At 23.2% G+C, this 13,454-nt stretch overlaps 3 protein-coding genes across 3 annotated transcripts; all 3 read left to right on the top strand.

The window, feature by feature from the left end:
• Window positions 1-1,319: 1,319 nt before the first annotated feature.
• PCHAS_0505500 (conserved Plasmodium protein, unknown function) lies at window positions 1,320-3,068 on the top strand (the record flags this gene model as incomplete). The annotated part of the gene is made up of 1 exon (XM_736261.2): window positions 1,320-3,068. One exon carries the CDS (start codon window positions 1,320-1,322, stop codon window positions 3,066-3,068), a length of 1,749 nt encoding a protein of 582 aa, XP_741354.2.
• Window positions 3,069-4,416: 1,348 nt separating this feature from the next.
• On the top strand, window positions 4,417-9,276 carry PCHAS_0505400 (conserved Plasmodium protein, unknown function; the record flags this gene model as incomplete). Its single annotated transcript, XM_731718.2, has 1 exon — window positions 4,417-9,276. One exon carries the CDS (start codon window positions 4,417-4,419, stop codon window positions 9,274-9,276), a length of 4,860 nt encoding a protein of 1,619 aa, XP_736811.2.
• Window positions 9,277-10,029: 753 nt separating this feature from the next.
• On the top strand, window positions 10,030-11,473 carry PCHAS_0505300 (conserved protein, unknown function; the record flags this gene model as incomplete). The annotated part of the gene is made up of 4 exons (XM_016800110.1): window positions 10,030-10,271; window positions 10,393-10,625; window positions 10,763-11,260; window positions 11,379-11,473. 4 exons carry the CDS (start codon window positions 10,030-10,032, stop codon window positions 11,471-11,473), a joined length of 1,068 nt encoding a protein of 355 aa, XP_016655156.1.
• Window positions 11,474-13,454: the final 1,981 nt, after the last annotated feature.

The following is a 13,454-nucleotide window of genomic DNA, read 5'->3' as shown; positions in this document are numbered from 1 at the left end:
AAGTTTTATGAGTAATAGCTATTTGAGGAGATACAAGGAACACCTATTCATTTATCTATCACTACCTATCTATTTACCTTTCACTACCTATCTATTTACCTTTCACTGTGTATTATCCATTTTGAAAATGTTCGCATTTCTATGCGTACAGATCGATATATATTTTTAATTTGTTACCAAGTTTTTTATTTAATATAAAGGTATGTCTTTTGAAAAGGCATATACATATTTTTTTAAAATTTGTAAATAATATATACATGAATAATTTATTTTTCAATCCTTATGTGTGTTTTATTTTTTTCTACAAGTTTTAAGCGCATATACATGAACAATTGCGTGTGCATTGAATACATGTACGTTTTTTGTTACATTTCCTTTTGTTTTTTAATATTGCATTTTTTTGTCAACAAAAACCTTTGACGTTAAAAAAGATCTTAAGTGTTTATGAAGTAATCACTATTCATGCTATCCTATATTTGCTTAGGATAGTGAGAAAAAATAAATAAAGAATTTATCAAATATTTAGCTTTCTTTTATTTTGGCTTTTTATTTATGCCCATTTGCATACAAACCAATGCGTAACACCCGTCAACATGTGAACATTTTTAGAAAAAGCTGAAAAAAAAGCTGGAAAAAAAAGCTGGAAAAAAAAGCTGGAAAAAAAAGCTGAAAAAAACCGATAAAGGGGACACAATTTAACCATTAAGAATATTATATTTTTTTGCATTTTACAAATTTCATATTATGTGACATTTCTTTGTTAACACAAATTTTACATGGCAAGAAAATTTCAAGATAGTTATGACTCATATGCGTGTATGCATGTAATATATATATTTTCCCAAAAACTTTTGTAAAAGAATAGGCATATAGTAATATATTTTTTTCTTAAAGTTTTTCCACGTCTCATGTATATTTATAGGTTTACACTTTTTTTTTTTTTTTTTTTTAATTTTAATTTGGATTATTACTTCCAATTTTTACATGAACGCACACTAATTTTTATTGCATTAAATATTCATAATATTTTATTTGACATTTTTTATTATAATATTTTATTTTGGAAAAGATATTTTCTTTGTTTATTTTTCCTGTATTTTATCCTTTTTTCTCACATTTTGTTTTCCTTTGATTTAATTGTGATATTCTTTCTCTTTATGGCCCCATTTTACCTACACACATTAGTTTATTAAAAAAAAGGAGTTTGAATTTTTTTGAAAAAATAAAGAGAGAAAAATACAACAAGCCAAAAATAAAAAAAAAATAAAAAAAATAATAATAGCTAGCTAAAAAAAAAATAAAGATATCAGAATAATAGGATGAGTTTAAATTTTAGTGATGATGATATATATGAAAATAAGGGTGATGAAATACCATATGAGAATAATTTAAATGAGGATATTGGAAACAATGAAGTGAATTTTAATGGCGATCTTTATGGAGATGAATATGCGGACGAGCTCGAAAGAAATGCTAACATTGAAGAAGATGAACAAAAGGAAAAAAAACGGAAAAAAACTATAACTTTTCAATTAAAAAACTTATTTAATGAAACCGCACTAAAACAGATTAATAGCGATATTAATAAAAAAAGGAAAAGTGAAAAAAGAAATAGCTATAATGATGATTATTCTAATATGATGGATCAAGATGAGTTCGAAGATAAATATAGCGATAATGATGATGATGATGAGTTAAAAAAATATGTACAAGACGAAAAAAATAAAATTAAACAACTGGTGGATGAAAAAGATGAATTATGGGATATGTATATTTATTTGAATTTAAAAAAAAAGAAAAGGAAAATCGACTATACTGAAGAACGGTATACTAGTGCTATTAAAAAAGTTTTAGAGTCCTTTTGTAGTGAATATAAAAATATGATTATTGAAAATTTATTTAAAAATAAAATTTTTGAAAAATATTTAATTGTGTCTGATATAGACATATTTTTTAAAAATAATAATATCGAAAATGTGTATAAAAATACAACAACCCCAGTAATTAATAAAAAAAATAGCTTATTGGAAATAAAAAAAAGGCTAGTTGATACTTATAATAAGGGTAACTGTTTTAATTATTTAAAAGAAGTTAGTGTAGACAATAGGACTCGATTGAATGGAACCACAGAAGACGAATATGGATTTGAAAATGATGAATCAATAAATGAAGATAAGAGTGAATATATGTTTAATGATAATAGTAAAAGAGGTGAACTAGACACAAATTTTATAATTGAACGTGAAAAAATAAATTTGAAAATAAATAAGTTAGAGCATAAATATATCAAATTAATTCAAACGGTTAAACAATATAAAAGAAAACATTTAAGAACGAATTTTAATTTATTTATGAATTTAATAAATGAAGTAACATCAAAATTGTACTTTTCTATACATAATGTTTTGTTAATAAATGATGGGGAAAATAATTTAGCTGACATTTATAAAACGATTAGAAGAAAATATAATATACACGATGTTTTAAATAAAGTACAGAACTTAACACAAAAAAAAGAAGTATACGAACATTATCGTTCATATCTTATTTATAAATATAAGTCAACGTATCCTATATGTAATACCACTTTTAAAAATCATCAAATGGAAGAGAATATTAATATTTTTAATTTTAAAAAAACATATAATACTAAATTTACAAATAATTTCTCTTTACTACAAGATGAAAATGATATAGGGGATGGACATTTTAATAAAGCAGACAACTCAATGTCGGAAAATAAAACGGATATTACTGCAAATAATAATATGAATAAAAATAATAAACAGGTTGAAGAAAATATATTTGCCCAGGATATCTATGAAGAAGACTTTTTCAACATCGATACTCAAAATAAAGAAAGTGATATTAAAACAGATAGTTGGGAAGATCGTGGAACAAATAACGAAACAAATCCCAATGCAAACAGTTTTACTTCTACTAAACAAGATAAGCCTGATGTTACAAACGAACCAACAATCATTGAAGAAACACCTTTAGAACGCGCTAAAAGAATAGCTAGGGAAAAAAAGAAAAAATTGATGGAGAGTCAAGGTAAAATATTGTAAGAAGTATTGCTAGCCAAATCAGGAAAATATATATAGTTATATTTCATTGCTTATTTTGATAATTTTTTTATTTTTTAATCCCGTAACTAGGTAGTAATCGGAAACTTGCCATACGATTTGTGTGACAATTTTTTATTTTTTTATTTTTGTTTATGTAAAACTTGCATAAGATATGTTCCTTTACATTTATCACTATATCCGCTTATAATTCAACATTATCAATTATTATCTATAACTTCTATTTTAATCATAAAACAATGCAACATTTTAGCGCAACGCTTTTTATTCGATAGCACTATGAAGTGGTAAAAAAAAAACAAAAGAATAAACAGGCGACATATAAAACCGTTTTGCTTACATTGTGTGTGTATCATCGCGTACTTTTCGTTAAAATGCATTTTTCATGTTAGTCTATTTTTATCAAAGTTATAAAAATGAACGGTTAATGCATCCATTGGACATATAGTAATATTGTATGCACAATGCATGTAAAATATATATATTTTATGTACATTCATTTTTTTAATTAAAAAACTGAAATAAAAAATTAAAAAAATAATAATAATGCCAATTACATTTTCGAGAGTATGCGAAAAGTATTGAATTAGCCCCACAAATATCGGCATAATATACATCATATGTGGGTACACAAATAGTATATAACAACGTGTATATATAATAAACTGTATTCCCATTTATCTAATTTTGCAGCCAAAAATACCTTGCTTGTACATGTAATATTGTCAACAATATGAACAGGCAATATTTTTTACATAAGTATATAACATTTACGCAATATACATGGGTAACCAGTTTTTCAAAATAAATTTATTTACATTTGTATATGCCATAAATATGTATTTTATTCCCCACCTTTTGTGTCATTTCAAAAAGTTTTTTGAATAAATTTTTTAAAGTAAATTAGTTGCATTAATGTGAAACAAAAGATTTTATTTTTGGCTTGCCGTACATTGTCACACTATAATTAGGGATACATATGCTTCTCATTATATTATAAATTTTTTTTGCGTACCGTTAAAATAATAATATAATTTAATTAATCTGTATGATTGAATAGTAATAATTTATACAAATATAATTTTATTTTTCAAGTTTATTTATTTTATTATTTTCACTGTTTTATTTAAGATATTGTAATTAGTATGTATCACACAGAGATAGCTGTTTTCTTTTTTTTTTTATGAACTGTTCATAATATTTCAGAATATTTTTTAGGAAAGTTCTTTGTGATTAGCTGCAATTTGGACCTGATTTTTCAGTTTCAGTTTTAAAGGTGTTGCAGAGCTTTCTGTAACATTACATATATATATGTATATGTGGAGGAAAGATGGCAGGTGATATGTTTCATGTCATGAATAAAAGCAAGGAGTTGGGAGAAATATTTATGAACTATTTTAATAATGACACATTAAGTATTAAATATATAAATGATTGTAAAAATGGTGAGTCATTAGAACTTTATGGCTGTTTTTATCTTGTTAATTCGGACTCACTTCGAAATAGGGGTGGAGATAAAAATCAAGAATCAAGCTTTGTTGAAAATATAACATTTTTATCATTTTGTTACATGAACAAGTTAATAGAAAAATATTATAATAATTATAATTATGATGACAAAATAAATATTCGAAATAATTTTATTAATGCTTTATTTGGGTTATCACTAGAGTTTAATCATTCTATAAATATGGATATGTTAAATGTAAAAGAGAAATCTTTAGATTTATTTAAAAAGCATTTAATGGAAGTATTTATAAATCAAAATAATAATTATTTGATGTCAAATTTTATGAACTGTTCAGATTGTTATTATATTCGTTCCTATTCAAATTCGACAAGAAATAAATATTCACAAATATTAAGCATAATATGTATTTACAATGATTATACTTATTTTCGATATTTATATAATTTTATATTATATTTTATGGTTGAATTTTTGAAAAAAAAAATGGAATATATTACATCATCAGGTGGAAATCAAGATCCAATGCAATTAGGACAACAAATTCATGAGACATTTTTTAAACAAGGGAATGAAGGGATTGAAGAAAAAAAGAAAAATGATTATTTTACTGCACTATTACACATAAGTATAAATTTTTTAAAAGAAATATTTTATACAATAACTAATGATAGTTTCACAAATACACTAACCAGACAACAGTTTAATATTTTTAGAACGATCATAATAAATGATATAAATGAACTTTTTAATTTTATTTATACATGTTTTTATTATTGCATTTTGTTGAAAAAGAAAAATGAATTTATTTTATTAATGGAATGTATTAAGGAGCTATCTTTTTTCTCTCCAATCCATTTATTTTTTAATAGCTCATCTATATCCCCTATGAATTTTTTATTAAACGTTTTAGTCTTACCACTTCGGAATAATAAGAAAAGCAATGGAAATATATATCAGAACTCGTTCCATAATAGTTCAGTAAATTCACAAAACAATGAACCTTTCGTTCGTATATCTCCAGACGAGTTTAATTATTTATACACACGTTATATATTTAGTCAAGGTCATAATATGGATTCAACACAATTTCCACATATTAATGAAGGTGCTACCAACTTTTTAAACGATTCAAATTTACAAGAAACAATATTAACAATATTTTCAAACATAATAGAAGGTGTATCTAAAATTAATAGTAAAACTTTTTTACAAATTAATGAAAATGAGCTTATGAATTTTTTAGAAAATTTTTTTAATATAGATTTAAATTATTATGATATAAAAAATTATGACTTTGAAAATGTGTATATTAAAATGATTATGAACATATCAGGCATTCCAGTGTCTAACTATTTACATAAAAAAGAAAATAAAATAAAATGCATACATATGTATATAATTAATATATTTAAAAATATACATCATCCAAATATTAATATCTTAATTTATATGTTAACTATTTGTAAAAACATTTTTGAAAAAAATCGAGATTTAATTTTTGTAAAAAATAATCAACTTAGCCAAATTCAAAATGAACAAAATAATATGTACAAGCTAGAAAAAAATGCATTATTAAATGATGGTAATGAAAAAAAATATACTCACGATATGTTTGTAATATCTATTGAAGATTTAAAAAAATTATTTACTCTTATATTTATACGATATATAAAAATACCAATATATAAAAATCAAAATTCTTTAAACAAAAAATTAATGATACAATTCTTTAGTAACTATATAAATGAATATAATGAAGAATGGTTTGTTGCATATAATAAACATATTATGAACGAGTCAGAAGATAGTGACAACACCTTTCAATCGGATATGCATACTAATTCTATGATAAAAGATAATGTAAGCGTTAGTCATAATAGTAACCTATTGAGACAACGTATATGTTCACTATTAAAAACGTTGATAGGTATGAATCATGAAGTATATCAAATTGCTGTTAATGTGTTTTGTGAATTCTTTAAATTTTATAATAATATAAATGTTGATAACTTATATAATGAAATACTTAAAACGAAGGATTATTTTGTTTATTCATTATTGGAGATGTATTATGAAATGTTAACATTCTTAATTAACACACTGAAAGATTGTAAAAACATAGTAACAGAAGGGAATCACAAAATCCATGAAGAAACTATTTCGTATCAGCTTTCTACATCCACAACGGGTTCTAATAATGCCGGTGATTCTAAAAATCAATTCATTCAAGACAAGAAAAATATGTTAATTTCGATTGATCAACAAATCGAACAATTGCTAGCTATAGATAGAGAAAAAGAAAAAATGCAATCTGCTCAAATGGGTGGACAAAATAATGGAATTAAAATCGATTATGAGGAAAATGAAAATATAAAAATATTAAGGGAAGAAAAGAATAATATTAATTTAGTATTACATATTATTAATTGTATAAATAAATATCAATCTTCTCCATATTATGAAATAGATAATAATTGTATAAACAGTTTAGTAACATGTTATAAACAAATATCTGAAAACGATTTTACTAGCTTTATAAATGCATCAAAAAATTTTATTTCATTTGAAATTAAACGATTAGAATTTATTTCAGATAATTCTTATATATTAAATTATACAAAGGAATATGCATTTTTTATGATGGAGAATCTGTTTAAAAATATTTTACAAAATAATAATAATTTTAGTTTGGAATTAAAAAAAAATTATTTTTCTATATTTTCATCGATTGTTGAAAATTTAAAAAACCATTTAACAAATGATATGATTCATAATATTTTGAAAACATTTCTTGAGTTTAAGAAGTCTACATCTACGGGTTCAGGAAATAATGAATCCAATGCTTCAAACTCCTTTTTTAAGCATAACAAAGAGTTTTCTTTTTTCATTCTTGTCCTAATCTCATCACTTAATGTTGGAAATATTAATGATAATGTAGAATATATTCAAGTTATAATGAATGAATCGATAGAACTACTAACCAATTTTAATAAACAAGTTACAAATTTTCAAAGTCTCTATAATTTTTTATACACAGATAATAATGGACTAGCTACAGCAAACAATTTATTTGATACTTACAAAATAGCACAAGCTTTTTTTTCTAAATTTTCATATAATAAAATTGAAAGAATAATTAATAAAAAAAATATGATCAAGTCATCAACTTTTCCAAATTATGGAAATACAGAATTAAGTAGCGATATAATTTATAAATTAGCAAATAATAATGTAATATTAATAAATGAAAATCCATTTTTACAAATTTGTATGAACCTATTTTCTAGCTCAATAACTATCTTGTCTATATACAACGGATTCATACACAACGATATAAATAGTTTAATTTTTGAAGCATGCCCTATACTTTATTCAGATATTAATTATTTTTACCTAGGAAGAAAGGAAAGAGAGATAGCCATTACATATGGTGCAAAAAATAAAAGTTCAAAAAAAAACGAATCTTTTTCAAACATTGAAAATGTGCAAATGAAGAGTAACAGTAATAATAATTATGGGGGTGTAAAAAAATTTGGAAAATTAAATTTTATGTCGTTACATGAAAATGCATGTAATGTAATAAAAAAATATGTTGAAGAAGATTATATATTTATTAATAATAATATATTAAACATATTCAATGATGTTTTATCTTTGGGTTTACAACATACCCCATATACTTATGTTAATCATCATATTTTATCAATCTATTTATCTTTAAGTCAAAAAGTAAAATCCTTAATTATGAATAGAAATATGAACGAGTTAATAATTGATTGGTTTGTTAAAATATTTTTTATTTTTTTTGAAAAACAATTTAATTATTTTAAACAAGAAGAAGAATTTATAAAAAAAGTTAATTCCCATTTGAGTAATGAGGATGATATTATGGAAGAAGATTATTCGATATATTGTGATATGTTATATAGAAATAAAAAACATATTTTTAATTTTTTTAAAATATGTAAAAATTTATTTGTGATACCTAGTGAGTTAAGTATGTCTACTGATTCGAGTCATAGTGGCAATATGAATGGAAATTATTCTGGAGATAAAAATAAAATTTATTTTTATTATTATTTATATAATAGTGATAAAATAGGTTTGCTTAATTATTTATTACCAACATTCGAATGTCTTTTAAATAGCTATGATTGTAATGTTACTAAACAAGGCTTGTCATGTCTTACTGATTTGTCCGAATCAATATGTGCATTACCAACATTTAATTCTTCAAATAGCTTTTTTATTTTATTACAAATTATGAAAACAATTTTACAAGGATTCTTATTATATAACCCTCCAATGCTATCATTGCAACAAAATATGAATGAAAAAAAAAATATGAACAATATTTTATTTAACCAATATGACGAAAATAATATAGATATATATATTGGAGAAATGAGTATATTTACTAAAAATGATCCACAAGAAGTTAATTCCTTTTTAAATATTTTTACATCCACATTTATTAAAATATGCAAAAATTATTTCCTTTTACAAAAAAATATTTTTAATAATATAAATGAAAATACAAGTTTTAATGAATTAGTAAATATCGAGCCAACTAAACAGTTTGTATTGTTATTACAAAATCTAGGCAACCCAAACATGTTTGATTTTCAAACTATTGTTTCAGATTTGATCAAGCAAAATTCTTCAGACTATTTTAAAAACTTGTTAATAAATTTGAGATTGCATAGAACACAGAAATGATAATACTCTTTTTTTTTTTTTTTTTTTCATTTCTATTCTTTTGTGTGAAATTTGTATTTATTTATATTTTTGGCTAGTTTTGTACATATTTTATTAGTTTATTGGTGACCTTATTCTTTTTATTTTTCTAAGAATAATTTATTCTTATTTATGTATTACTCTCTTTTCAAAGACTCCTTTAACTTTTGCTATTAGAAAGTATACAATTTTGCGCTAATATATAGTTGTATTACTATATTTACAAATACTTTTATATCTACACACTACTTGGAATTTTATACAGCTAATGGTTAAAAAAATTATGAACAGTTCATGTTATAATAGTGCATTTTGGCTGTTTTTTTTTTCTAGCCATGGACGTAATTTCAATTATATATAAACGAACTAATAAAAATAATATATAATTTTAAAAAGAGATAATTAAAGGAATAAGAAAAATTAATTGATACATTTTTTACCATAATTTGATGAATATAATTTTTTTTCTCCTTGTTTTGGTATATATGTTTTTTTATCAAATTTGTTGAACTAACAATTATTATGCATATGTATGCTTGAGCACTTGAGGAAAATTAACTTTCCATTTCCATAATAAATATTGGGGCCATATTCAAATGAAAAAATAAACCTTTAGCCATTCAAATTTTCTATAATAGTAGAATTATAATGAGAGTATATTTATAAAAAGGGGTTACATATTATTTGTATGCACATAGGTGATTATGTACATACACATATATATACATATTTATAATGCTAAATTATTCGAAATATGTATATATAAAAAAGTTGTTACTGATTTTTATATGTTTTATGCCATACTGTGAAAATTATGTTAAAAAATGTATCTCATATAAGAGTGTGAAACATCCTTTCAAGCCCCTCGTTAGGAAGATATACAGTCTTAACCAGCCTATCAACAGTTTCAAAAGGTTCGCGTTTGTTCTAAAAGCGACAGAGGAGTTGGATGATTACAAGTATTTTACGGACGACGAGTAGGCAAAATAAAAATAGTAAAGTAAAAGGTGTACGAAACGATACGAGCTCACATGGTTTATATGTGGCTACCTTTTTTTTTATATCCATTTATTTTATAAAATTGTTGAACTTTCTCAGATATATTCCTCCTCTCCCGCCAGTTGAAACGTGGGAAGATTTAATTGTAAAGGAAGAAATAAGAAATAAAAACGAAGATGAAAAAAGGGACATAGATGATTATAAACTGACTCACGAAAGTCGTGAAAAGGTGTTGGATATAATGCGGCAAACTCGTTTAATAAATCATTGCAACTATGAAATTCAAAAAAATAAACAAAAAAACATTTTATATTTCGTGACCCCCAAAATGGGTTAGAGATGATTAAACGATTGCGCATGCTTGAATGTTTGTGTCATATGCTTTATACATACATATATATATATATACATGAATATATGAATATATGAATGTGTAAAAACCTTTTTCATTTTCTTATACCCATTGTAGGCCCATACTGTAAACTTATGGAAAATGATAAAGAAAAGATGGAGAGTTTGATTAGTAAGGTGAAAGAAAAATTCGGAAGGAAAGTTAAAATAGCAAATTTAAAACTGGATGTTAAAATGCCATTATTTGAAATATTTTTGCAAGCGAATATACATACTCAAATAAAAATTTTTTATGCACGGGGTAGAACTTTACAATATAGATTGCCACCTCAATTTTGGACAAGGTGTAAAATATTAAAAGAAAATAAAATATTACAAGAAAAATATGGAGGTGAATGTGCCCCTGGGTTATTTCCACAATATGATGAATATCAAATGATGCAAATAATGACAGAATGCGTTTATAATGATAAATATAATTATTATGTGTATGATGTTAATTTAGAATGGGAAAATTTATGTGCCTTAACACCTGAAAATAGAGAGTTTCGAAAGCTTGTTCACCAAAATGTACATGTACCTACTCGGCTAGCTGTTATTAAGGCTTTCGAAGAAGGTAAGAAATATGACATACTTTCATAGGCCCATGAATTTTATGTACATCAATTATGCGTATTTTTATAAATGTACGTGCTTAAAATTGGTTTATTTTTTCTTCCTCTCACCACCCATAGGTATAGAAGACTTTAGAGATGTTATCAAAGAGGAGTACCTCATTATGCTTCGCGAGCAAAGGAAGTTAAAAGAAAATAAAAGATATAAATTTTAGCAGCACTTATATGTAATTCGTGTGCATGGGGAGGTTGTATTGTTACTAAAAAAACTAATACATCGACAGTTTGGTAACCGATGGCGCTGTTTGCAAATATACAATATTGAAGTATATACAGATAGTGCATCATAGTTTTTTTTTCCTTCAGCCTAAATTAATGGAAAAGGAATGGCAAATGCATATCTTTTATAGTATTTTTTTGTTTTTATATAAATTCGAAAGCTATGCTTGAAAGTTTATATTTTTTTTAATTTACACATTTTTTGAAACATACATACATTTATTGATCGCTGTGTGAAAGCACAGTTTAAATAAAGTGTACAATATAGAGACACCGAAATTTGCATAAAATATTATGTAATAAAATATGATTATATTTTAATTAAAAATTAAATAGCTAAAATAATATGATTATACCTGACTGTTCATAATTATTAATGAATAAAATATGAATTGTACATAATTAAAAGGGAATAAAAAATAAAAAAAGGGGTTGTGCATATTTTTTACAACTTTTTAAAACAAAAAAAGAATGGATATTTTTCATTATAAAGATATGAATTTGATTATTTAATATTTTTAAGGATTTAAAATAGGATAAATAGGTTTAACCCCTTAGTAGTAAGACTGTTCTATATTTTTTATGTATAGAAAAGTTAAAAAAAATGTGCAATGTATATAGTTGAGAAAGTAAGTACTTAAATAATATAATTATATATAGATTATAGTAAGAGCTTATTAATTCATGTGTTTATAATACGCACACATTTTGATACACGCTTATGTGTATAATGTATGTACAATTTTTATTTCCAGTAAAAACCTAATAAACTGTTATTGCATTTTTGTTTTTTACGTTTTTACTTTTTTTACTTTATATATTTTTAATTTATTATTATTATTTTAATTTATATTTAGCATATTTTTATAGAGTATTTCAAAGTTTGGCTATTTTTAAGAATTTCGTTTGAAAATAAAAAAATAGTTATAAAACAGCTTTGTATTAGTATATAAAATTATAGATATATATTATATCGTTATATATTCATATGGAAATATAGTATATATGCTGTTTGCTTAATTTATATAAAGATAATTTTATGTAAAATAAATAGTTGGAAAAATAAACTCGTTTGTTTATACATTTTTTTAATAGTTAATATTTATACACAAATTTTGTTTTATTTGTATTATTATATAAAAAAGAAGTTTAATGTTGTGCACTGAAAGCTTTTTTAATATAAAAAAAACTTCCTAATTTTACAACTTATGTTTTTTTTTCCTTATTTACAGTATTTGCGAGTTTTAAAAATGGATATTCTTTCAATTTATTTTCATATTATATAGTATTTTACATTATTTGATAGTAGTATTATTTCACTTTATTTTTTTTTATTTTATCATTATTTTATTTTCCATTGGAGTATTTATTATTATTGCCTTTTTGCAATCAATATTCTCTTTTTCTCTAAATAGTTATAAAAGCATATATAAATATAAAATATATTATAAGGCAATAAACAAAATAATAAATAAAAAATAAAGTGTTAAACTTATAGAAAAAATTATATGCGTATATATAAATATATATTATTATACATATACATAATTAATATCCATTGCATTATATATATAAATTATTGTATATATAAAAAAAAATGTATTTATCGTTTTTCTTTAAAATTTCCCCTTTATGCTATGTTATTATTACATATATATTTGCTAAATTTTAGTTTTACATATTTTACAAAGAATTTGTGGAATTTAGATTGTTTTGAAATAATTAATAAAATAAAAAAAAATATATTGTAAAAAAAATATAATAATAATAGTAATAAAAAAAAATAAACAATAATAATACATTTATTAGCCATTAAATGAGAAAAAGAGAAAAAGAAAACGAAGAAAAAAGGAAAAGTATATTTTTACTCTTAATATAAAAATATGTATTATTATTTTTCTTAAAAAAAAAATATGA

This window comes from Plasmodium chabaudi (genome assembly GCF_900002335.3).
Source record: "Plasmodium chabaudi chabaudi strain AS genome assembly, chromosome: 5".
NCBI lineage: Eukaryota > Apicomplexa > Aconoidasida > Haemosporida > Plasmodiidae > Plasmodium > Plasmodium chabaudi.
The sequence above is the reverse complement of the archived record's forward strand: the minus strand, read 5'-3'. Positions and strand labels throughout refer to the sequence as shown.